At 43.2% G+C, this 25760-nt stretch overlaps 2 protein-coding genes across 3 annotated transcripts; one reads left to right on the top strand and one right to left on the bottom strand.

The window, feature by feature from the left end:
• Positions 1 to 682: 682 nt before the first annotated feature.
• Positions 683 to 11126, top strand: C5H11orf16 (chromosome 5 C11orf16 homolog). The gene is made up of 7 exons (XM_050955979.1): positions 683 to 771; positions 2403 to 2587; positions 3949 to 4105; positions 5724 to 5952; positions 6817 to 7518; positions 8285 to 8472; positions 10929 to 11126. Exons 2-7 carry the CDS (start codon positions 2421 to 2423, stop codon positions 11124 to 11126), a joined length of 1641 nt encoding a protein of 546 aa, XP_050811936.1. The 5' UTR covers positions 683 to 771; positions 2403 to 2420.
• On the bottom strand, positions 10650 to 23679 carry AKIP1 (A-kinase interacting protein 1). 2 transcript variants are annotated; one of them, XM_050954570.1, is made up of 7 exons: positions 23306 to 23679; positions 22884 to 23014; positions 18468 to 18545; positions 16774 to 16887; positions 15308 to 15358; positions 12718 to 14155; positions 10650 to 10996 (listed from the first exon to the last, which is right to left on the bottom strand). In XM_050954570.1, exons 2-6 carry the CDS (start codon positions 22998 to 23000, stop codon positions 14012 to 14014), a joined length of 504 nt encoding a protein of 167 aa, XP_050810527.1. In that variant the 5' UTR covers positions 23001 to 23014; positions 23306 to 23679; the 3' UTR covers positions 10650 to 10996; positions 12718 to 14011. The 2 variants fall into 2 exon arrangements, with proteins under 2 accessions (XP_050810527.1, XP_050810528.1); XM_050954571.1 differs by lacking the exon at positions 15308 to 15358 and having other exon boundaries at positions 23306 to 23675.
• Between the last annotated feature and the right edge of the window lie 2081 nt (positions 23680 to 25760).

Below are 25760 nucleotides of genomic sequence, written 5' to 3'. Positions count from 1 at the left end.
CACAATGAGGCTGGGGTCTCTAGCTGCTACTGTAATACAAATAAAAATAAATCACTTCACCTATCTGTGTCTCCTATGACCTTTTATCTGTCTAGTCTAGGCTGTGAGCTCTTAGGGGTAGGAACTCCCTCCCACTGTTTATATAGTGCCTCGCACAATGGAGACCTGATCTTCTTTGGGGCTTTGAGGTGCCACTGTAATACACAGCATATTGTACTTCTATCTACCGAATAGATGGATGTGAGATTTAATGACTTCATGTTTGTAAAGTCATGTGACACCAGCTCAACCACTTCCCTTTTGCCCTAACTGCATAGCAGCACTTTTGTTACCTCATATGGGGGCTTTTTATTTTAATCCCGCAGATTCATGTGATCCTGTCTTGGTCAATAAAATTGTGTTTGATCATTCAAGGGTGCAAAATAGACTGTATATGCACAGTGCATTCCTACACTCTGACCCCACCACGGTAACTGATACTTTGATCGAACGGATTATGTCTGTCACATTTAAAATCATATGGATATGTGTTAGACAGATGATCATCTATGGGCGTATCGTTCCTTTGGCTGTTAGCTGAAACACTCACGTATGTGCATGCGTGGCTTTCTTCAACACAGTCACTTCCTGTTGGTAATGAATCTATGGCAACCATCTTAGTAACTGGAAACACTAGCAACAAATGACTTTTCACACCAAACAGGCAAAAGGGCAGGATTTCTGAAGTCAGGCCAGGTGTGGGATGACAAGATTGGGCACTCTCAATATCTGGTAAGTTCAATATATTCAGTTTCTAGAACCACTGTATCGAAGTAATTGAAGCTACTCAGTAAACATAATATAATTTTATACAAGTCACCTTTGTCTTTGCTTTCCTCTGCCCATGCTGTATCTGTTCTGTGAATAAGAAGGGCTTTTGCTCTTCAGGGCTGTCTGGCCAATATCTTTCCCAAGCACTAAATTCACTGCAACAAAAATTTTTAAATGTTAAATTAAAAGTAAAATTTGAAAATCAACACAAAGTCTAACTTTACACGAATTATTTCATTAATCTGTGTAAGAATCAGTATGCTTATAAAGTAATCAATATCCTTGACATTATTTGCTCATTTGCAGACAAAAGTTTTGCAGAGATTATTACGATAATTGTTGCAATCTGTGATCATGTTGCAATTTATGATCCTGTTGTGTGTTTATGTAAAACACTGGTTTGTTAAATAAGAATTTTCTGAAATCTGACCATATTTATCAAAAGAGTAGCCAGATGATAGTCTTTTATTCCAGAGAAGATGAGAGAGTAAAATCCGCAGGTAACATTTTTCAAATGCAGCTAACTATCATAGGAGCTTAAATTCCATTTGCAAATGTAATTTAGGAGCCTAGCCCCATTAACTTTCAGTTTGAGAAATTGACCCCATGTATAAATATTTTAAAGTAAAATAAAAAAAATCTAGTTAGAATAGAAGTGTCCTGCTAAATTTGTCCAGGTTACAAGGTAGCTATAGCATTGTAAATCTTAATATGACAGCCACAGAAAAGCAATCTCTTCACTTGTCAAATGTGAGCATGATTTCCTTCTCTTGCTAAAAGGATAACCTGTCATAAAACATGACAGAACAGCTGCAAGATCAAATTATTTCCTCTTAAATACGTCACTATAACACGAGTAACAGGCAACATCAATCTAGTGCTACATTCAAAAGCTGTCTTCAAGCTCATTCGGCTATATCAGCTCCAGCTGTGATTTTTGTCATAGCTCACAAAATATGTAGGATTGGGATGGGACAGGATGCAGATGGGAATCATTTTAGGAAGAATGAAGGTGCAGCAGGTGATTCCCCAGGCGGCATAAGCATGAGTCTCTCAGTAGTATTCGAGGGCACTGTCCTATGGAGGACTTGATTTAAAACAGAAAATTCCTGAAGACTTTTCTAATTTATTTAATGTTGCTAAGGTGCTGATCACCTTATGTAAAAGTCTGATTCAAAGTCTGTTGAAGTGAATGGAAAGGATCTTATTGACATCACTGGATTGTGGATAGTATAGGGGTGTTAACCACACTGACTTAAGGCCAAATTCAAGTCTGGTGAATTACATTCCACCCACTTAAATCCCTCCTGTAATTTCAACTGAATACCTTAATCTTTAATTCCTGTTGATCTGCACTGTTAAACAGTTGTTATATTTTACACCAGAAATGGCTGCAGTTCAGTGGTAGGCAAAGTTTTGATTCATTTTTTTTTAATGGAGTAAAACTCCATTAATAAATATTTTAAAGTCCTTTGGGATCCACTAGAAAATGTAAGTTGTCATTATCATCATTTAACTTGTATATTTGCTTAAACCTGGTATGCTGTGTTTGTTCATCTCAAACACCAAATTACCACAATTCCATTTTGTAGGTAATTGCTTATGAGGGAATGGAGAATCCAGGAAGATCCTTGTGTACAGAGCACAAGTACTGCAGAGCAGTGACAGCACTAGATAAACTCTCATGCAGCAACTTTGTAACTAATACCGATCTCTTCTCTAGTGGCTCTTTCATAGTGCATCCTGCTTGGGTTACCAGACCTCTCATCCCCCAAAGGTAACAAGTTCTTGCTTACGTCTGTCATTTGCTTTGCAACACTGTTGACGATTGAAAACAAGCTAGGAAGTAAGCCCACTAACTAAAGGAATGCTCTGTGAGACAGGCCTATTGGTGCCAACTGTTCTTTACAAACAACTCCTTTCTCAGATCTGACAAACTCACTACACTTAATACATCCCTTTCATGGTATTTTTCCATGAAAGGTAGCATGTAAGGTCTCTACTGAAAGCTTGTAACATATCAATACTCATAATCATTGTTAGATGTGTGTAAAGGTAATATTTAAGGAATAATTTAACAATATTGAAAACTGTCTTATGGTCTTAAAGTCAGTCACCAGAGAATTGTATAACTGGGTAATGGTCCACTTGAGTGGGAGGGAGTTGTCATCCCTCCCTGGTAGACTGGTGATGTAATACAAGGTTCAATTGTCTAACCATGCCCTATCCTAGAACAGGCATTGGAAAACCATCAAAGCCAACTGCAAACAATCAAAACCACTTGGAAGTAAAAAGAATCATTACAATAATAAAAACGAAAGACTGACTCAGTATAACACAGGAAGGAAAAAGACTCCTTGTATCCATTCACTGAGGAGACATGTTGTTGAATGGGGGACGGGTTTCATGAAAAATTGGATCCTGGTTCCTGTGATGCCAGCCAGAGACTGAACTGGGGAGGGGGGAAGGGAACCTACTTTATTAGCTAGGAAAAGTAACTATTAATAAAATGTAGGCCCTAGTTTGCATTTTACGATTTGTTTTGTATTGTAACTAGATCACTGTCTCTTGTTTCTAGTGGAGTCTCTCTTCTTTCTTATGATAAAACAAAAGAAGCTTTATTTAAGTGCAGTACATTATACAGAAGTGGTGATTTAGGGTAAAAGTGGTAAACTAGAGCACACTATTCCTTTGAGGGCAAAGGAGCTGGGATTTCTGAGAGTAGCCAGTACAGGGTCTGGATATCACAGGGGAATGCTTCAAGAGGACTCAGGACACCTCTTGTTAACTTGATCTTAAGGGCAACTAGAGGCTAGTTTCACTTCCAGCATAAGTTAGAGCAACTACTGTTGTAGGTTATCCCAAACCAGGATCACAGTGTGATCCTACCACAACCACCAAACACCCTCCCCCACAGTGGTGTGAAGCTGAGAGGAGCTGCTGGAGTCATGCAAGCAAGGGATTCTCCTACACAGGCAAATCCTCAGCCAGCTCCTTCTGCCTGCTTTGCACCATAGGGATGGAACAAAACAGGTCCACTAGGACCCTGGATCTGGCCCTTGAAGGTTAATAGAGTGTCTTAATTTGACTCATGGAAGCTGTTTGCTCTCACCACTAACCCTTTTCTTTTTATTCAAGGTGCTCATGGATTGGCCACTGTCCCCTTTTCCCGGACACACCATGTAAGGGACTGAAGGTGCGGGAAAAATCAGTGGACATTGCTCATGTTCCTGTTCTAGCAAGAAGGGAATCTGATGGGTTTTATTATCTTGGTACAATAAAGCAGGAGATAGAGGCAAGTGATTATTGGCTCACCTATCTTGTGTAGATATTTTTAATTTACTGTGTCTCCATTACAGTGAGATCTGTTCATTGTAGGAAGTCACCTGGATCACACAGTGGACTCCCTCAGAAGAGATTCACAAAGGGTCAAATTCATGGATTGCAGAATGCCCTCCAGCAGCACCTCTCTGCCACTTGAACCCCTGCTGTGCGTGGAATTGGGTTGACGGTGGTGGGGGTGCAAAGGTAGATCAGCTATGCACTGGAGTCCATGCATCATACAGGGTTTCTATCAGTTCTGATGTAGGCTATTGCATGAAGTCAGGACGCAAGTCACAAACAGAGCATCTGCATTTGTGATTATACTGTTCCAGTGGATTAAAGACCATATATAGGGGCAATAGTGTCCAGTGGTCCTGCCCATCCTACTGTACCTATTGAGTAATGGCATACTGTATGAGTCTGCTCAGGATAACAAAGGTATGGGCTGAAATGACACCTGTATGCAGCCTCTATAGATCACATTCAGCAGCCTCTATGCCTCCTTTGCTGTGCCTTCTCTTCCTGATGTCAGACTTTCTGGTAGCTATTCTAGTCTGCAAGAGGGACTGTTGGCTTGTGGAAAGCAGGGCATGCCCCTTATTCAGAAATCAAGGCAGCTGCTTGTGAGATAAGGACTACCAGCTTGATCTCTTTAGGGAAGCGCTCATTGTAATACTTTGCCTTCCCATTCTTCCACCAGCGCTTATGTTTTTTTGGAACTTCGTTTTGCCCCAGTTGGATCCATCCTGCAAGGTTGCAAGAAGTCTTGGCTCCTTCTGCGAGTCAGGGCTCTCAGCATCTTGCAGGGACAGGCTCTTTGTTTCTGAGTCAGTCATGCTGGGCACTGAGCCATATTTAGATGAATTTTGTGGTGTTATGGCCAGCGCCCCACCTACTGTTGTGAACAGACAGATAAACATCGATACTGCTGGAAAACTGTTAGTGTGTTATGTATACACTTACGGCTTTATTCCTCTGCAAACCAAGGCACAGCATGTCTTTTCAGAGACACTAGTGAATGCTTTAATTCATTAAGTTGTTAACACTTAAAACTTCAAAGAAAAAAGGGCCTATTCTTTTTGAAGAGCAGGGGAGTGGCTTGCTTCACTTGCTGATGCAGAGCTCCTTAACTGTTTTCTAAAAGATAAAATGCCTGGTTACCCGGTATGTAATAGGAAAGGATTCATAAGTGAATAGAGAGCAGCTCTGAACTGCCTTCAGGTGCTTTGTCACCATCTATGTACAGGGTAGCTTGTGAAATCGGCAGCATCACATGAATTATAGTTGGGAAAATAATCTCAGGCCTGTAGTGTCTTTTGCAGTGGAGAAAATACAGGTCTTAGTTGTAGTGGATATGGGGGCGTATTTTACCAAGGCTGCTGAACACAAACATCCCCCTGTAGTTCTTTCCAGCTCTCTAGATGAGAGACTAACATAGCATGTACTGCTTACTGTCACCATTCCTGCTGTCCTAGAGTTCAGGTCTAGTCTAAGATGCCACGGAAGGGACTGCTGACTGCAGTACAAGGTCTTATATTATGTATTACATGGGGAGCTTCCTCATAATTATGTTTTGTTCCTGGTAACAGGGCGAGAGAGGAACTTTCCTGGTAGAGTTCGACAAACCACTTGCATCAGGTGACAAGTATTCAGTATGTGTGCAAAAAACAGCCAGGGATGACATCCTTGAATATGTCAATGGAATGAGGCACTCTATACTCCCTGGAGACAAAGTGCTGGCACCCTGGGAACCAGACCTGGTCAGATATGGCCCTGGAACCATCCTACTGGGCATTGAAACACGGGATCCCCTGAGAGGTAAGAACGGATCCCCTGAAGTGGTAAGAATGAACACTATTTTTGGTATTGCTACTGTAGCAGAAGCATCAGTGAAACTTGCAATGTTTATTTTAAAAATGTATACAGGTTGCAAGGGATGCAGTGGGAACTAGTAACGGATCCTAGAAAGTGCTCCTTAGCAATACCTTGAGCGTGAGAGTTAACTTCTAGATTGATCTACCTTTTATTAAGAAAACTGACTTTTTAAATTTGCACCTTCACTATCCACTACGTCTAGTCTTTTAGCAGTTATTCAATTTAACTTCCTACTGAAACAAGGGCACCAGCTGTAGGGGAAAGGATAACATGTTCAGTTCCTGAGACTTGATGCACAGGGAAACTCTGTTTTGAAATGGGGTAGTGTTAAGAAGATGACTCATATCAGAATGCTCAGATGGGCACTGGGTTATTTATACATCCGAGAGCTGATCTGAGCACCCACATGTGGAATTTAGACAGCCTAATAATCCACTCATGTTTGACAATTTGGCCCTGTTTGCTTACTGGTATTTACAAAATACTGGTAAAATGTTATTAGATTATCATTGCCAAATGTGGCCACAATACCAAAAGTTACCCAGACAATTACCATTTGCGTCTACTTCATGTGGGGACAAATTTTCAAGAAAACGTCTGTGATAGGAAAACAGGTCTGTGACAACAATGGCAAATTCAATAGCTGCTTCCATATCGTACAGTATATGATGAGGAGGTGTTAGGGTGTTCCTGCTCTCTGACAAAGGTAGAAAACATGTATTAAATTGCTAAGACAAGTCAAGTTGCTAGTATTTCCCAACCAGAGCGGTACTGTCTAATGGTATCTTACCTTTTTCTTTTCAATAGCCTCAGAGGATGAAGAAATCATGGTCTGTTTTTGGAATGACAAGAAAGTGAAAGTACCACTAGGTGTGGCCTTATGGATTCCACCAGACACATGGGAAAGGATAGTGGAGACGATTCACATGCCCTTCACCAGTCGATTAAAGCGTACGAACCCCCTCACCACCACTAGCTCTTACACTTCTACTTGTAGACTTCTAAGAGCCCCCATCCATTCATGTGCTTTAGACGATGGGCTAAGTAAGTACAGGTGGCCATGGCCATGGCTATGGCCATTTATCTGCCCCCCTTTCCATGGTCATTGTCACAGTATATGCTGTTCACCAGTCCATGTGGGATGCATCTGCTGCTCCCATCCCAAATTCAGTGCCTGGCGGCCTCTAATATCCACATCTTTGCTCCCTCAAAGAAGCACTAAACAGCAAGAGTCCAATAACAAGCCCACTGCACAACTTCTAGAATTGGAAAGTCCAAAGGAAAATGAACCAGCAGCAGCTGCTACTACTGCTTCTTCCTCCTCCTCCTCCTCCTCCTCCTCTGATTTAGGAAGTGAGGAAGAGATGGGCCTAACGAAGAGCACGGTGGTGGATAGTGCTGTTAATACAGATTCCAGCCTTTTCAAAAAACTCAAACTGAAAGATGCTGCAAGACCTGAGTGGAAGTACTGGAAGAGAAGCCACGCCAAGTCACATCCTAGGAATCCAGGTATATTTCATCTCTTTCCTTGGTTACTTGTCAACAGGTGCTTCTTCACTGAAAGCATTCTATAACCCTCTTCAGTCTGGCACTGTATCTCATTCAGTGTTAGACTTGAATGCAGGCCTATATTTCTTGCTAGCAGTGACACAGATGTACTTGTAAATGTCTAACTTACCTTATTTCAGCATTGGTAGACAAAGTGTGTATGATGCACAGAAAGCAGAAAACAAATCTGACAATATGTCATTAATCCTTTAAATACTACCTAGAATTTAAAATAGATTAAATAAATTCATAAATCTTAAATTCATAAAAATGTTATTTTGTAACCCTACTCCCCTTTTTAAAAAGCAAAGCAAAACTTTGTATTGGGGCCTAAACCAGGCAGCAGTTAAAAATCCCTTTAATTAATTTCTATAAATGCAAGATCTACACCAAGTTTTGCCCTCTTCATCACATGTAAGGGCTCCTCTTTCATACTTTATCCAGTGGAAAACCACGCAAAAATGGATCAGATTCAGGCACGCACACACACACATATATATGCACAATGCTAAATTCCTGATCTTCCCCCCAACCCTGCCACATTTTTCATGGTGCCATCCACACAATTAACTTTACTTAAGCAACAGATATCCAGAACCAGAAATCGTGCACCTACAAGAGTTCCTTTTAGGTTTAAATTGCACTTTCCTTTCCAAATGACTACCATTTTTTTTCTTTAATGTAAAAGTAAGATTATGTACATTAAATATAGTATCTATATCCCCAGGAATCAGCATTCCCAGCAGCAAGTGTACAAAGGGGAAAGCAGAATCCAGAACCATTTTCTCCTTCGACATGCACCCTGTGGCACCAACCGACCACAGTGCAATGTTTGAAACTATTGAACAGTCTCCGAGAAGACATCTCACACTGAAAGATGTCTTAATCCACCATGATTTCAAGCCATCATTGGGGGTAAGTAATCTATGGTGAAACAGTATTACAGTTAGGTACCTTGGTTCTTTAAATTGAAGGTGTAGTTTTGGATATCAGCTGAAGAAGCAAATGGCCCTGAAGTTACCCTGTTGCCTGCTAAACATCCCCCCCGAGCCCAGCAGCATATCTGTGTTGGGGAGAGAGCTCCTCTTCCAATTCAAGACACAATTGGGCAGGATCTGAATCCATCTTACAGTTCAAAAAAACTAAAACTTGGCATGTAACCAGATGGTGATTCAATGGAGCTTGTAACCTTGGAGACTGAGCCAATGCCCTCTGAAGTCATGGGAGCTGGATTAGGGCCTTAGGAAGGTAAGCAACTCCTACAGGATGCTTGATCCTGGGAATGGATGGCTCTGAAATTCAGGACTAATAGAATCCAAGCAAGGAGCTCTCCTCCCTTCTACTTCTCCCAGTGCAGCTCTGCACCAGGCTCACTCCATGGAGGGCATTTTATACTGCCCCAAAGCCTGATGCTTGTGGGTATTTTTCTAGAAATCAGTCCTGTAGATCAGATTCTGAAAGAGTTTTTTTCCTCTAAAAATAGCAGACAATTTAGAGAGAATACTGCTCTAGAGTTCAGCTAGAGCAGGGGTCTGCAACCGGTGGCACACAAGCCGATTTTGCCTGGCACGCGGCTGCCAGCTGGGGTCTTAGCCACCGGCCCTGCTCAGCATGCTGCTGGCTGAGTGAACGGAACCCCAGGCTGGCAGGAGGCTGAACGGGGCTGATGGCCGGGACCCCAGACCAGCGGCAGGCATGCCCCCCGGCTGCCCCCTCACTGCGCTCAGTTTCTACGGCCCCTGAGAGTGAGAGCTGCCGGGGCACAGGGCCCTGACCCTGCTGCGGGAGAGGCGGTGGCTCACACTCCTGGGAACCGCAGAGCCTGAGCATGGTGCAGGGGGAGCCAGGGGGCACACAGGGACCGCCTCCCACATGCATCTGCTGCAGGATTCCCCATGGGGGGAACCACTGGACTACAGCCCGGGCAGGCGTGCCCCTCGGCTCCCCCCTCACCGCACTCGGGTTCTGCGGCTCCTGGAAGTGTGAGCTGCCGCTGCCCCTCCTGCAGGCCTCCCCCCCCCCCCAGCTGCCTCAGCACTCTGCGGGGGAGGGGCTGTGCACGCAGCAGCCCGGCAGTGTGTGCTGCCTTCACGTAGAGCCAGCATCTGACAGGCATGGGCCTGGTAAGGGGAGTCCTGGGGAGGGCAGTCAGGGAGCAGGGGGAGGATTGGAGGGGTTGGGAGTTCTGAGGGTCCTGTCAGGGGGCGGGGAGTGGTTGGATGGGGCATGGGAGTCCCGGGGGTCTGGGGGAAGGGGTGTGGATAAGGGTTGGGGCAGTCAGGGGACAGGTAGGGGGTAGGGTCCTAGAGGGGCAGTTAAGGTGGGGGGGTCTCAGGAGGGGCCAGTCAGGGGACAAGGAACAAGGATGCTTAGAGAGGTGGGTGGGGTTCTGGGGGGCAGTTAGGGGCAGTCAGGGGACAAGGAGCGGGGGGGGTTGGGGGTTCTGCCTGGGGCAATCAGGGCGGGGCTAGGGCAGGGCTCTCTCCTCTTTTTTGATTGTTTGAAATACGGTAACCCTAGGTGAGGGGAGAGCCAGGGGATGCACAGGGGCTGGCGCCCGCATACATCCACTGTAGCCTGCAGAAGCCCCCGGGGGGCCACCGGGCCACGGCAGGAGGGTGGAGGGGGGGGCACAGCTACTCCCTGCTAGCAGCACTGCCACCTTTGCAAGGCTGCTGGCCCCCTGCACTGTGCTGGCTCCTCCAGGGTGAGGGCTCACTGCCGCTGCAAGCGGGATGCTTTGGCTCTCTGGTGCCTCCGGAAGTTGGCTCCTCCCTGCTGAGCTGCCCAAGCCTGGCAAAGTGAGTGGACTCAGGGCAGGGGCCACCTGGGTGGGGTAGGGAGGGGAGGGCTTGCAGGGGGGCTGTGCACCCTCCAGGGGAGTTCAGGGGGCAGGGAGGGGGGAATCTGGTCTGGGTAGTAGCCCCTGGGGTCTATAAAGGCTCGTTGGGATCTGCCCCTCAATGAACCGGTGTGCAGGGGGAATTGGGGGGCGCAAGGTAGAAGTTTTGCCTAAAGTGCAAAATATCCTTGCACCGGCCCTGCCCCAGGGGTGCGTGCACCCCAGGTTAAACAGTAAAGCACTAAACTGATAAGATCAGCATTTTAATTTAATTTTAAATGAAGCTTCTTAAACATTTTAAAAAACGTGTTTACTTTACATACAACAATAGTTTATAGACTTATAGAGACCTTCTAAAAACGTTAAAATGTATTACTGGCACACAAAACCTTAAATTAGAGTGAACAAATGAAGACTCGGCACACTACTGAAAGGTTGCCAAACCATGAGCTAGAGGATACAAAATGCATAAACTGAGTCAAGAAGAAGGAAGACTAAAGTCCTAGTTTTCATGCTTCATTTCTCCCAGCCACAGGCCACTCCTTTTTTAGAGAACCTTGGAGAAAATCAAATAGAATGTGAACGTCAGAGAAGAGCCTGCATGGAACAAAAAAGAAAGAAAAAAATCCAGCAGCAGCAGTGGGAGTGTGAAAGAGAACAGCAGGCTGAAGAGAAGTACTACACTGCACAGGAACACCGGAGGTACATCACACAGGTCAAGTATTAGCTACTCTGCATCTTCCCTCTTTTGGTTCTATGGACTTTGACTACAGAGTAAAGCATTGTGCACACTAAACTTAGATGATTTCTATTTTCAAAGGACAAAGCTCTTTCTACTGGTATGTATTCCTTAGAACTGAAACTGAAACATCTTGGAATAGCTGTTCTACACACACACTAGTGTTTTAATTCCAGTGAAGAACTCCTAATGGAAAATATGCACAGTAATTTCAGCTGTTTGAGCAGAATAAGTGTCTAGTTTAAATTACCAATAAATATCCACAGTGTGCTCTGTTGTAACTGATTTATACCTTTCTGAGGAAACCGCTGTTCATAGGCTTCTCTGAAACAAGTACAAAACTTGAGGCATACTGTACATTAATGGTTAATGGGTAGGTCATGTCAGGTACCTGTTTCTACCAATTTTGGAATAAGGGACTAAAAAAATCATATCCTGCTGGACAGGGCTTGAACACAACCCCCTGCGTCACACGCAATTTTTACTGAAGTCAATAGTTTTGCATGTGGGAGGACTGCAGGGTTAGGCCCTGTATTTTTGTAAAGACTATACAGAAACTAATTGAAGAGACTGAGTTGCATCTGTGGCTGGCCATCCTGTTCCCTGTAGTACTGGTGGCAGTAACAGAAGAGATATTCCTTCTCTGATTCACTAAAGATTTAAAGGGTTGACTCAATAGGACATTCCCCAAAAGACACAGGCCCAATTTAACATCAAACTAATGTTGTGAGATCAAGTTACAATGTGACTGTCCCTAAACACAGTCAAAGCACAGTTCTATCTTGTACTCTAGATGGAGCCTTAAACTACTTGACCACATCCGTTATAAACATACAACTGTAAGAGTCAACTAAAATTTCAGGGTGCGTTTTCAGAAGTGCTCAGCTTTGGCCTAACTTTACTCCCATGGACGTGAATAGTGAAAGTCCCACTGAGTGCTTCTGAAACTCTAGCCTAAGGTTTATTATTTTTAAAACCTTTATATTCCAGTGAAGAGTTTATACACATGTAAAACTGCTTCCACTGGGAAAGCTACACCAGGCATGTCTATTTATTTAGAGGATAGGAGAAGAGCAGACAAAAACACTGATTCTTTTCAGAACAATGCTCAACTCACTGGGTTTTTCTTCTCCAGAAACAAGAAAATGCAGCATTTTGAGAATAAAGAGAAGGTAAAAGAACAAGACAGAAAGCAGAATCAGACAATGAAAACAAAGCAACTCGCACAGCAGAGGACAAACCTGAAGATGCAGACCATGGCAGAGGAGGACAGGCAGAAAGGACAGCAAAGACTAGCTCATCTGCAACAAGTCAGAGAGACACATGATGAGAGGGAATTTAATAAGTGTATAGCTGAAGAAAGTAAAGAGAAACAATCTCAGGTAAACTACCCATCTATATAGGGTTATTTTTATACAGTGAATAAAGTGTGCCCTCATCATAAAGCTCTCTGCTCTAATGACCTTCGTCTCTCCTTTAACCAAACAAAATCTGTAGGCAGCGAGAATAGCTTTATGGATAGTAGCACCACTTTAACCAACTGAAATAAATTCCATTTAGATGGAAATGAGGTAAGTACCTTCACTCTCCTGTCCAGGGGAAGTGTGTCTTTCCATATTAAGTTCCCACTGTGCTGGACTAGAAGCCAACACTCTCTTGGGGAGAGAGGAACAACAAGTAATAGTACAGAAAACCTGAAAAATTGGAAATTGAGAGAGCAAGGTTTTAATAAGCCTCCTGTTTGTTCTCATGGTTTCAAAAAATCTGTGACCAGGATTTCAGCATGATGATTTCTCTCTTGTAGGAAGCCCGAAGGAGAAGAGTGGAGACCCAGTACAAATTAATGGCAGAAAAGCTCTCTCAAGATGAAAAACAGAAGAGAAAGTAACCAGATAGCACAGAACAAAGGAGATACAAACAACAAATATTTATGTAGAATCCCAACTGCTGTTATGGCTACCATACTTAAAGCTTCCCCCAAATAAAATCTACTGGAACCTTATTAGAATAAGCCAAGTAAAAGTTTGTATATGCATACTAAAACACATGACACTCATTTTATTCATAGGTGCCCATTCAGCAAGCTACCTGAAGCCTATGAGAAGTCCCACTGACTTCAGTGGGATTACTCATATTCTTAAATTAAGCACATGTTGAAATGTCTTGCTGAATCAGGGCCACTGAAGTGGGAGTTAATCACGTGTACATGTTTTGCTCAAGTGGGATTTAGCTTAATGAAAGTGAAAACTAACAGTACTGGCGAAATTTACATTTATGTAGCAATAATTGGGCTTAACTTTTTTTTTTAAACTGCAACCATGTGCACGTTTTAGCTTGAATTACAGCTCCAGTTTCTTCATTCATACCAGTATGACCAGTTATCAACTACAGTAGTCTGCATGGCACACTGTAGCCGGATCCTTAGCTACTGTAAATTGGCATCAATTTCAAAGGAATTACATTGATTTACACTAGCTGAGGATCGGGCTTTTTACATTCAAGCAATTATAAATAACTTGCATGACTTTAGTCCCTAATTTAAAAAAAAAGTAAAAATAATTCTCATCTCAAAGATTAATTTTTATCCTTTATTCCACTGATTGCTTGACTTAAAAATAACCCCAAACTCTGGGTGATATGTTGCATAATTGAAATTAAGGCATATTTATACAAACATTCATAATGTCCATGTACACAATGGGCTATAATAGCACTGAGTGTACAATAAGTAGACAAAGTGAGTAAAATAGAAAAGGCCCAGAGAAAGGAAGTTGTTAAAGTGCTAAAGAGAAACAGATATGCATAGCTTGTTATATTAATTCATTAGGAGACGGTAGTATTGTTTTATTCCTTTGATTGAGAGAGAGTGATCATCATATATTGAAAGTTAAATCAATACTTTGTCCTGCATTAACATCCACCACATGTGTCTGTTTCACCATATCCTCCGAGGCTGCTGTGACAGAATAGGTGCCGGGGGAAACTTCAATGTAGAGATCCTTGGAAGCCTTTCTAGCCTGAAAGGGGACAAAATAAACGGTAAGTAATACTGTTTAGTTGTCTTACCTAGACAGAAATGGAATTTTTTAGTTTACATAGTTACTTTTCAACTAATATATTGACATATTAACATTTTTCAAAATATACTGGCAGGACAGATGTTAGTGGTAGCAAAATGTTTCTGTCCAATACAAAAATTAACAAGCTGTGATTGTAAAAAATTGCCAAATTCAAATCCTTTCATCTTTTTTTTTTTTTTTTAGTATACTTAGGTAGAAATTAGCTATCCTCTGTAACACTGGGAAAAATAGGGTTGTCAAAAATAAATATAACTTAAATATGGGAAACACAAATTTAGTAGAAAAAAAATCTTGTTTGGGGTTCTGATGAAGATTCCATATTTTTCAATTTCTGTGGCCAGAAGCCATAGCAATTTGTTCCTAAAACTGCTTCAGCAAATTAGCCTTTGGAAAATGTAAAGTATTCCTCTTCTTCCCACTGACCATTAAGCCTACTGCGTCAGAATTTTGTACCTCTCCACCAACTCAGTGCAATGACTGACACCCACAACCAAAATTAACTTTCCACGGTTGCAGCAGATAGTGTGTTCAGTAGTTAACATCTTTAAAGAGAATTCTGAAACACCACATGATCTCCTCCCACAGAGGAATTTTCTAGGCCAGAACCTTAGCTGCGATATAGTCCCTCTGCACCACAGCAGGCTCAAAGTTACGCCTGCCTGGCTCTGCTCCAGTACAGGAAAGGTGCCAGAAGTACACCAAGGTGTGGCTGAAGGACTGCTTGACTGTTACTGCTGGTGTAAGTTAGAGAATGCCTAAAACAATTTAATCATCCACTCACAATTCCTCACAAATTTTGCATCCATCCAAAATCCAAACATGGGTCACCTTCAATAGGCATGTGCCAAAATTTCAGTCTGGCTTCCATTTTGTGTGTGCACAAACACCTGCGTTTGTGTGTGTTCATTCTAGCACTCAGACCTATATGCAGTGGTGGTAGATTTTGCACATGTACATTCTATCATATGTGAAGGCAGGTAAGAGGGCAAAATATTTTTTGCATTATCCTTAAAACTTTTCACTTGACTATAAATAGAAGGAGCTAGAATTTTTATTCATTGATTAGATTAAGTAACTCCAAATACTAACAAGTTGCTTGAGGGTTTCAGCTGGATTTGACACTGGAGAGGTTTCATTTTTCTGGAAAAGAAGAGGAAAGCTGCTAGTCATTAAATTCCTTAACCTGTCAGTTCTGGATTTTGTTTAGTGTCCCACTTTGGGATCTCTTTCATCATCAGTTAGTGTTTAGCTTATGCCCTAAAACATATTTTTCCAAATAAGTATCTTGTTATACTGGGTCAGAAAGACTGCAGGAGAATTTTGATATAATTGGATTAAAAAAAAAATCATGGATACATGATGTTTGGCAAAACCTAAATTTGGCTAAATGTGTATTTTGGTCCAAAATGTACCTGGTGAAGTTCCTGTAAGCAGCCTTTTCAATAAGGGAGGGCACGAGAAAGATGGCGTAGTCTTGTGTCAAAATGCAGAAAGTTCTAAAACTGTAAATTTATGCTATACAGCACCTAAAACATTAAAACTGGATCTTGAGAAAAACTCAGATCACTTTAGTCCTTCATTGGAGTCCTAACTGTATTAAAATAATAAAAAAAAGATCCCAATATGAATCTCACAATCTGCTGTAGCAAGGGGGTAAATTAAGCCAGTCTGGCAAGCTGAATCACTGAATGCTGTTGGTTCCACTGTTCAGTTTACCCCTACAACATGACACATTATTATGGAGCATGCTGCAAGGACCTAGGGTAGGAAAATTATATAAATGGCAGGAAAGATTAGTGGTAAAAATATGAAAACAAAAGCAGGTGAGACATCTTTGATCATTGGTAAAACTAAGAATGCTTGTTAATAACACTCTGGGTGAGAAATGGAAGCTCTGAGTACACTGACAAAGTCTGAATTATAGTCTTTATTCAAAAATCAATTTTAGACCTTTCACTCTTCTGACAGTCGAACAGTCATGCTTTGGCAGCTGCGCCCCTTTCTGGTGCTGTTGTCCCCACGGAATTAGTCTCCTTCAGCCAAAATAGCTAATAAATTCTGTGTCACTGTATTATTACTATTGTTATTAGAAATGCAGGATAGGACTGCTGCAATGTGAGGACAATAGGGTGAAAGTGCCTTGGAAGTTGAATGTGTCTTACACTGCAGTGTGCCATACGGCCATGCAGAGATCTGCATTTAGGATCCTGTTCCTTTGGTATGCAAGGATTGGGAATACAACACAAACAACACACACAGCCCTGGAAAGGGAGCACTTGAAGGAGTGACTCCCTTCTTCTTACTACCAGGCATTTGGAATGACACTGCATGTGTCTCCTCCCACCCCCTCAATTAGAAGGAAAGATCATCTCTCTCTAGATTCTTATATTGGCACCACTGGCACTCATCACTGTAGTATCTGAGCACTTGAACTGAAACTCAGATTAGTGTGACAAAGGGCCTGGAGAGGGGGCAGGCACAGGGGATCCCTGAGAACATTATGCAGACATTTCCATGTCTTGGATGAGGAAAAGAATGAAATTAAACATGAGCACCTCTTGTTCCAATGTCTGTAACAAGTTTTCTGCTGCTTGTCTGCTGTGATATCTGCAGATGTGTTTAATTTCATTCTCTTGGCATCTACTTGCTGGCACATAGCTATAATATTTCTGGAAGACAGTTAAAGCAAAGAGGATTACATAGCCAAACATCACAACCACACCTAAGAAATCCCTACTTTCACAGTGAAAACTAAAGAGCGGAAATGCACTGTTGACCTTTTGAATTAAATCAGCTGATCTGTTCCCATGTTAGAAATGGGACTATACCCTGAAGCATCAAGTGACTAGAAACAAACCCCTTCAAACAAAGTACTTGAGAATGACTCTACTGCCATCTGCTGTTCCCACTCAAACAAAACACATGAAACTTGTAGATTTGCTCTTTTGGGTTCCTAGATGGCGAAAGTAAAAAGTTCAATTTTGCTTATTTATTTCTCTATCTGATCAGACACGTGGCCAGTATACATTTTTGTTTCCAATTCCACTATCTTGCTTTACTCCTTTAGGTTACAAATGGAAGCAGTTTACATTTGGCAATTGGTTAGTCTAATTGTTTTGTTTATATTGTACATGTGCCCAAAATTACATAAAAATAGAAGAAGAGCTACACTGACATAATGGATAATATGTCACATATTGCATCATAAAAGTCAGGGTGGATCTTGCTGTAGTTAAGTTTGGGAGAAAAACTTTTGACATTAGGTAAAATTTTCCAAAAGTGCTTACATGACTTAACAGCCTAAGCCCCATTTTCAAAAAAGTGACTTAGTCACTTAGGAACCACAGTTCCACTGATTTTCAACTACACTTACAGACTTTGAAAATCTGATCCTAGAATTCATGGGTAAGAGAATCCCCCCTCCCAAAATTATGATCTTGGAGAGCACACAGGACAGCACAGTCTAGTAGACTGAGCATGAAGAATGGAAGCCAAAGACTCTCATTCCCATCCCAGCTCTGCTACTGAGTCCATTGAGATGCAGCAAGATTTAGGGTCTTGCCCAATTTCCTCTCTTGTAATATAGAGATGATAACTTCCTGTCCTGACTTATGGTTGACTAGTGTTGACACGATGCTTTGAAATTATAAAAGGTACTGTCCAAAACAAAACTACTTTAGTGGCCTGAATGTCTGTGTACCATTGGAAGCAATTGTGTCTTTAGCAAGGGCACTTTACAAGGGTAAATAGTGGTTAACAAGATTTATCTAGCACAGGTAAGATTTATGCAGTGGATGGCTCCTCCATTTGAAGTTTCTCTTTCTGCCCATAACTACCCCATAATCAAACTTTTCTTCCAGCTGAGAGGAAGAAATGGGCAGCCGCCTTAGGCCGTGACTCCATTACAATTCCATCGATGCTCATAACAGTGGGAATGCTAGTACAGGCCAGGTGGTGGTAGTGTACATATTATCTAACCCAACTCAGAGCAGATTTAAAAGACAGTGGTAAAAATGCATCAGTCTAAACTTGCTCTCACACAGATACCATGGTGAGGGCGGGAGATGTTCCCAGATTTCTTGTTTTAGACAAGGCCCCAGAAGCCACTACCAAAGCTCTTACTGATCAACTTGTGAGGTTGCTCTGAATCTCTAATTCATTTCTAGTTTTCCTAACAGCAATGGAACTGAGCCACTAACAGGCACAACATTGGCATATTTCCCCCCATCCCTCCCAACATAAAATTTACCTCACATTCCTTTGTGGTTCGACTCATGAACTCCACTACTGAAGCAAATGCTGTATTGAGACGTTCAGAATCTTCTTCCTGTGATTAGACACATTTGTACAGGTCATTATGTCATTTTATTTGGTTCAAAGCAAAAACCCGATGAGGTGCCGCTGCGGCTTATGCCTTGTTTATTTAATTCATAAAAGTCAGTCTAATTGGACATTACTGCAGTGATGCTAGCAGCTTAAACAACAAAATCTTGATTAGTTCTGATGGTTTTCTCCACAGTGAAACTGAACCATCTGTAGGCTACGAGGGTATGTCCACACTACGAGATTATTTCGATTTTACATGAACTGGTTTTATAAAAGATTGTATAAAGTCAAGTGCATGCTGCCACACAAAGCACAATAATTCGGCGGTGTGCATCCATGTACCGAGGCTAGTGTCGATTTCTGGAGCGTTGCACTCTGGGTAGCTATCCCGTAGCTATTACATAGTTCCCCCAGTCTCCCTCGCCCATTGGAATTCTGGGTTGAGATCCCAATGCATGATGGTGCAAAAACAGTGTCGCGGGTGATTCTGGGTAAATGTGGTCACTCATTCCTTCCTCCGTGAAAGCAATGGCAGAGAATCATTTCACGCCCTTTTTCCCTGGATTGCCCTGAGCTGCATGCCATTCACAGGGGGTGCCCCTGCAACAACCCCACTCATTGCTTCCCTCCTCCCGCAACCCTCCTGGGCTACCATGGCAGTGTCCTCCCATTTGTGTGATAAAGTAATAAAGAATGCGGGAATAAGAAACACTAAGTTTTTAGTGAGATAAAATGAGGGGGAGGCAGCCTCCAGCTGCTATGATAGTCCAAGCAGGACATTAAACGGTGGGGGGGGGGGGCGCGAGAGGAGCCCAGCCTCCTGCTGCTATGATAGTCCAGGCAGTACAGAATCTTTTCTTTAGACATTAAAGGGGGGTGGGGGGCTGATGGAACTCAGCCCCCAGTTGCTATGATGAGGACGGTTACCAGCCGTTCTGTACCATCTACCGGGAATGACCGGGAGTCATTCCTATTTTTACCCATGCACCCCCAGCCGACCTCACCTGAGGCCAGCCAGGAGCACTCATGGATTGATGACAAGGACGGCTATCAGTCCTTTTGTATGGTACCATCTGCCACTGGGGAGGGAAGAGGATGCTGCTACTGAGTGCCGCAGCACCACGTCTACCAGCAGCAGCAGTCAAGAAACGATTTTTTTCCCTTTTCTCTCACAGGGCAGGGGGAAGGGGGGTAAATTGACGACGTATACCCTGAAACACCCCGGACAACGTGTTTGACCCTACAGGCACTGGGAGCTCAGCCAAGAATGCAAATACTTTTGGGGACTGTGGGATAGCTGGAGTCCTCAGCACCCCCTCCCTCCCTCCATGAGTGTTCATTTGATTCTTTGGCTTTCCGTTATGCTTGTCACACAGCACTGTGCTGTGGCCTTTGTCTATCACAGCCTAGAGATTTTTTTCAAATGCTTTGTCATTTTGTCTTCTGTAACGGAGCTGTGATAGAACAAATTTGTCTCCCCATACAGCGATCAGATCCAGTATCTCCCGTACGGTCCATGCTGGAGCTCTTTTTGGATTTGGGACTGCATCGCCACCCGTGCTGATCAGAGCACGCTGGGCAAATAGGAAATGAAATTCAAAATTTTGCGAGTCTTTTCCTGTATACCTGTCTTCCTGGCCAGTGCATCCGAGTTCAGACTGCTGTCCAGAGTGGTCACAATGGTGCACTATGGGATACCGCCCGGAGGCCAATACCGTCGATTTGCGGCCACACTAAGCCTAATCCGATATGGCAATACTGATATCAGCACTACTCCTCTCGTCGGGGAGGAGTACAGAAACCGGTTTAAAAAGCCCTTTATATCGATATAAAGGGCCTCGTTATGTGGACGGCTGCAGCGTTAAATCGGTTTAATGCTGATAAATTCGGTTTAAACGCGTAGTGTAGACCAGGCCTTACTGTGTGTTACATAGCCAATTAAAAACTATGCCACACCGGCTTTACTCTATCCTTGATAACACATCAGAGGCAATAAAGACTTTTACTGTATGATTACATTCAGTCAACCCACTGCTTCACTATGTGAAACAATTACCTGACTTCAGTCTCTCTCAAATCACTGAGTTAGATACTAATTTATTTGTTAAATAGCCTTGAAGATTTCATGCTGGCTTTGGACTGTTTACCAAGCTTGACTTTGTACTAAGGGATATTAAAGCATCCTCATGTGTTATAGCTAATTAAAATGTAAACACTACATGTCTAAGTCCTGCACATATGGGACATGGGATACAGTCCATCATTAAGGATATGACTATAATTAAAACACTGCAGTAGTACCACTGCAGTGCTTCAGCACAGACACTCACAACAACGGGAGGGGTTCTCCCATCTCTGTAGTTAACCCTCCGCCCAAAGAGACGGGAGCTAGGTCAGTGGAAAGGTAGGGTTGATGGAAGAATTCTGTCTACTCCCAGAGCTAGGTCAGCATTGCTATGTCTTTCAGGGTGTGGATTTTTCACATCCCTGAGAGATGCAGCTATACCAATGTAAATTTTCAGTATAGACCAGCCTTAGATATAAAATTTCTTTGAAACTGGGTTTCACCAGTATTAGTTTATATTCACTGGTATTTTCAATCCTACAACTTTCTCAAAATAAATCTTTTTCATTACATTCAATTTGCCTCCATTTCAAAGGGTCTACAATATCTGAACAATTGCAGTCAACATGTCACCTTCAAAGCTCAAGGTTAGCAGTGTCCTGATGTGGGGCAATACTCAGTCAGCAAGTCAGGCTGCGATGCTTTTGCAACCCTCTCTGTCTTATATTCATTTCACAACTTATACAGCAGCCTGACAACTCCACATGGTAGAAAAACTAGGGGAGTCAACTCACTGTAACCATGTTGAATGAGTTTCAGTAGAGCATGATCACCCCTGCATGAGCAATAGAGAAAATATCACCTTGTTCCAATTTAAGTGTCTGCAGATATATACAGAAAATCTATTTAAGTTATTCAGGGAAGGGCTCAGTCTCCTTACCTGTCTGTAAGGTGTTATATGATTCTCTATCACTATAAATTCAACACAACCACCACCAGTAAGTGCTGAGTTTGAGAACACTGGTTAAAGTATTTTTCATATTTAAAAAATTAAAACCATAGTTATTAAGCTGAAGTATAAATTACTGTAATATATTAGCATCAATTCATCCATTATTAAAATACAGATACCTGCAGGGCTAGATGAGACCAATGTTTAACGGCACACAATTTCAGGCAGGAACGAAATACTACCTTACACAATTGAAATTTCAGGGGGATTTTTAGGGAGTTAACACCATTGTGTAAGACTGGGATTTGGCTACTTAAAGCATTATTGCGCTGTAGGCAAGTTAGCCTGCATTACTCTGGAGGGAGTTTATGGTGACGGAATAAAACATGATTTGCATGTGCTGAGCAAGTCATCCAGATACCCAAAGAGTGAGGTTTTAAAGAGACTTGTGCTCTCAAGTCACTTAGGTGCTTTTGAAAATCCTAGCCATAGTTAACATGCACTGACTCCTTACAATATTTATTCTTAAAAGCTATGAGGCATAGGACCAAAATTCAAAGGGTGCCCTTACTTAAATCTCAGTATATCACTTAACAGTGGACCTTTTTCCTCAACAAAGGCTCAACTGCTCACTTTATTTTTCAAATCATCTTGGTCATAATTAAGCAATTTGCAGGTGTGTTATATTGTCATATACAATAACTACATATTTTAGATCCCTAAAGTGCTTTGAAGATAAAAAGAAAATTGTATGTGCCAAGTGTCTATACATTATATTAAATTTAGCTATTAATACAGAAAGACTACAGAACTATATTAAGCAAAAATGCTATTCAACAGATGTGCAAACACAAGGGACTAGAGGTGGGATCTATGTTGAACCCAGGGCCAGCTCTGTTTTGCAAGAGCTGTCTGCCAAGACTTATGGGGCTTCCCAACTTCCTCTGACCTGTAACTTAGGGCTTATCTACACTTACATTTTATAGCACTCTAATTGCTGACTCAGGGGGATGACAAAAATCACCGTCTGAGCACAAGTCTACACTCGTGCTTTAAAAAGCAGTAGAGTCCTGTGGCACCTTATAGACTAACAGATGTATTGGAGCATAAGCTTTCATGGGTGAATACCCACTTCGTCAGACGCAACATTCACCCACAAAAGCTTATGCTCCAATACGTCTATAAGGTGCCACAGGACTTCGCTGCTTTTTACAGATCCAGACTAACACAGCTACCCCTCTAATCGTGCTTTAAAGCGCTCAAACAGGCTCCGAGCACTGGGAGCCACAGACCGGGAGGAATTGTGGTTTTCAGACACTGACCACAGGCTCCGGCCAGCTCACTTTGCGCCGCTTGGCCCGTTCCAGGACTTCTTGAGCCAGCCCTGCCGTGCACTGAGCGATGCCACAGGTCCACCTCGCTGGCCGGCTGCTTGCCATTCCTCGGGCCCTGGCTGGAGAGACACAGGCAGACTCATCAGAATAGCCCCCTAGCTGGCTCGGGGGGGGGGCCAGAGCCCGGGGGTGGGACGTGGGGGCCAGCTCCCCTGAGGCTGTCTGTGCTGTAGGCTCAGTGGGGCAGGGCATGGGCCTTGCCAGGCAGCCATCAACCAACAGCCCCAGAGGCAGGCAGGGCTGGGACGCTCCCTGGGGCTAGTGCCGACGGGCCGCTGCAAACACTGCCCCACAGGGCGGTGGGGGTGCGCACAGCCTCGGGCCGCCCAGCAGCGGGCGGCGTCACTCACCGTGTCCCGGGGCAGCGGGGCGGCTGGCTGCACAGCTACAGGCGGGCAAGGAGCAGCGCCGCCCTCCCCGCGCTTATCAAGGCTCCGCTAGCTGCAGAGGCTGGTACCGACCGCAGGCTGGGGCGCCGCGGCTGCAGCTGCTGCTTCCCTCGCTCCACGCGGGCCGCGCCTGCGGCTGGAACACGGACAGTGCATCACAATGCGCGTGCGCTGAATGGCCGCCGCGCGCTGCTTGCACGGGGCTGCTGCTGCCTCTCGGCTGTCTAGGGGCAGCTCTCCCGGTTCTACAGCACGGGCTGTGCCTAGGGGAAAGCGCTCCCTGGGCCCCGCAGCGGGGCTTGGCCTTCCCCGTGCGGCTCCCGGGGCGATGCACCCTCCCCTGCAGCGGGAGGGAGGGGTTCCCCCTTAGGGTCAGGAGTACAAGAGTGGCTGAACTTCAGTTTCTTAGCCCGCTCCCCCCCCCCCGTCATATTAACGTTATGAACGTCCCCAAGGCAATCCCAAACAGATTATAACCCCTGCTAGGTAAAGTTCATTGAAATTGCTTTAATCCTCTTTGTCAAGTGCAGGTCTCCTCCTATTGGCTCTAAATCAGTGGTTCTGAACCAGGGCCGGTTCCAGGCACCAGCCCAGCAAGCAGGTACTTGGGGTGGCCAAGGGGAAGGGGTGGCACGTCCGGCTCTTCGGTGGCAATCTGGCGGTAGGTCTCTTCCTCCATCTTGGAGCGAAGGACCTGCTGCCGAATTGCCGCTGACTGAAGTGCTGGCGGTAGAGCTGATTGCGATGACGGCTTTTTTTTGTTTGTTTTTTTGCTGCTTGGGGCGGCAAAAACCCAGGAGCCGGCTCTATTCTCAACCAGGGGTACATGTACCCTGGGGGACCCAGAGGTCTTCTGGAGGGTACATCAACTCATCTAGAGATTTGCCTAGTTTTACACCAGGCTACATAAAAGGCATTAGTGAAGTGAGTACAAACTAAAATTTCATACAGAGACTTGTTTATGCTTTTCTATATGCTATACACTGAAATGTAAGTACAATATTTACATTTCAGTTGATTTATTTTATAATTATATGGTAAACATGAGAATGTAAACCATTTTTCAGTAATAATGTGCTGTGACACTGTTGTATTTCTATGTCTGATTTTGTAAGCACGTATTTTTAAGTGAGATGAAACTTAGGGTATGCAAGACAAATCCGACTCCTGAAAAAGTTGCTCTAAGTGACTCCAGATGAAATGTGTCCTTTTTACAAATAAAATGATTCTTTTAGTTTGTCAGACCTGGGCTCCAAGAGCCAAGCAGGGCTCCTTCCATCTCCTACATCAGCCACAATTTTGTAGACAAGCCTGTATTTGAAGATACACAAGCTGGAACAGAATCTACAGCTCAATCAGTAATAGCAGCATTGAGTCTGCAAGGTGAACAGTAGTTAGAAAAGCAGTAAAAAAGTTAGTTTTGTCACTAAAATTAGGTGAGACAGTACACATAAGGCTAGATCTGTTGCATGACAAGGGGCCAGTTTTATGTAGTCATCTTTGAGAGTACCATAAAACTGATCTTTAGTCATTAACAACAGCAAGGCTGGATTTAGGACAGGTGACCCAGATGCTCTGGGTGCTGGACTTGGGGGGTGCCATTTTTGTTGATAATGACAAAAGGGAAAATAGAATGTTCGAAGTAAAATGTTTCAGGTATGCTGTATGTGGATTCATTTTTCACTAACCTCCTAGAATGTTCTGGACCTTTGTAGAATCTCCCAGACTTTCTGAGAACTACATTTTCCTCAAACCTCCTAAAATGTTGCCTCATGGGTATATAAGGGCGGGATGTTGTAAGCGAATCAGTGAGATATTAGAATGAACTGAAGTGAGAGCTCAGCTGCGATATTTTGAATCTTGTTTTATTCTGTAATTGTAAAAGTGTACTTGTGTTGTAAGACTTGAAGAGTGTAGCGCCTAATTAAGGACATATCTCTGGCATATCAGTAAATATATCAAACCCCTCTCTACACAACACTATAAAAGAAATACGATTACTTCTTTGCCATGCTTGACACGGCACATAGACTTTTACTCTCCCTAATACTGTCTGTTTTCCCCTGTAGAAAATAAAAGATGTCCCAAAGAAGCCTTGGAGCTCAGTAAGCAAAAAGCTTAATTGCAATCTAGTTTGCAACAAGGGGCAACTTTGATGGGAAAATATCAGAAACAGAAAAGCATAGGGTTAACATTCTAAGGCTGTCACCTACTATAACACTATTTAATACTGGTCCAGCCAATGTTGGTGCAGTTCAATTTCTTGATGTTAGTACATTCCAGTTGTTCTTAAAATTAAAAAGTTTCTATGAGCTTAGAGGAAATGAATTATGTTATTTGCGTATATATGGCATGAATAAATATAGATTTACAGATCCCAGTGTGCAGATTTATCATCTTATATGACAGAGATAAA

Source organism: Gopherus flavomarginatus, chromosome 5 (genome assembly GCF_025201925.1).
Source record: "Gopherus flavomarginatus isolate rGopFla2 chromosome 5, rGopFla2.mat.asm, whole genome shotgun sequence".
In the NCBI taxonomy this organism is placed as follows: Eukaryota; Metazoa; Chordata; order Testudines; family Testudinidae; genus Gopherus; species Gopherus flavomarginatus.
This window is presented reverse-complemented; position numbering and strand designations above follow the sequence as displayed.

What these genes read in the sequence shown, in the direction of transcription:
- C5H11orf16 (XM_050955979.1), top strand. Translation starts at nt 2,421, where the DNA reads ATGGAGAATCCAGGAAGATCCTTGTGTACAGAGCACAAGTACTGCAGA. An exon ending in AACACGGGATCCCCTGAGAG is followed by an intron (nt 5,953 to 6,816) that starts GTAAGAACGGAT and finishes TCTTTTCAATAG; the next exon opens with CCTCAGAGGATGAAGAAATC. An exon ending in GTCACATCCTAGGAATCCAG is followed by an intron (nt 7,519 to 8,284) that starts GTATATTTCATC and finishes CTATATCCCCAG; the next exon opens with GAATCAGCATTCCCAGCAGC.
- AKIP1 (XM_050954570.1), bottom strand. Translation starts at nt 23,000, where the DNA reads ATGGCAAGCAGCCGGCCAGCGAGGTGGACCTGTGGCATCGCTCAGTGC. An exon ending in TGAGCTGGCCGGAGCCTGTG is followed by an intron (nt 18,546 to 22,883) that starts GTCAGTGTCTGA and finishes GTCTAATCACAG; the next exon opens with GAAGAAGATTCTGAACGTCT. An exon ending in CTGAAACCCTCAAGCAACTT is followed by an intron (nt 14,156 to 15,307) that starts GTTAGTATTTGG and finishes GTCCCCTTTCAG; the next exon opens with GCTAGAAAGGCTTCCAAGGA.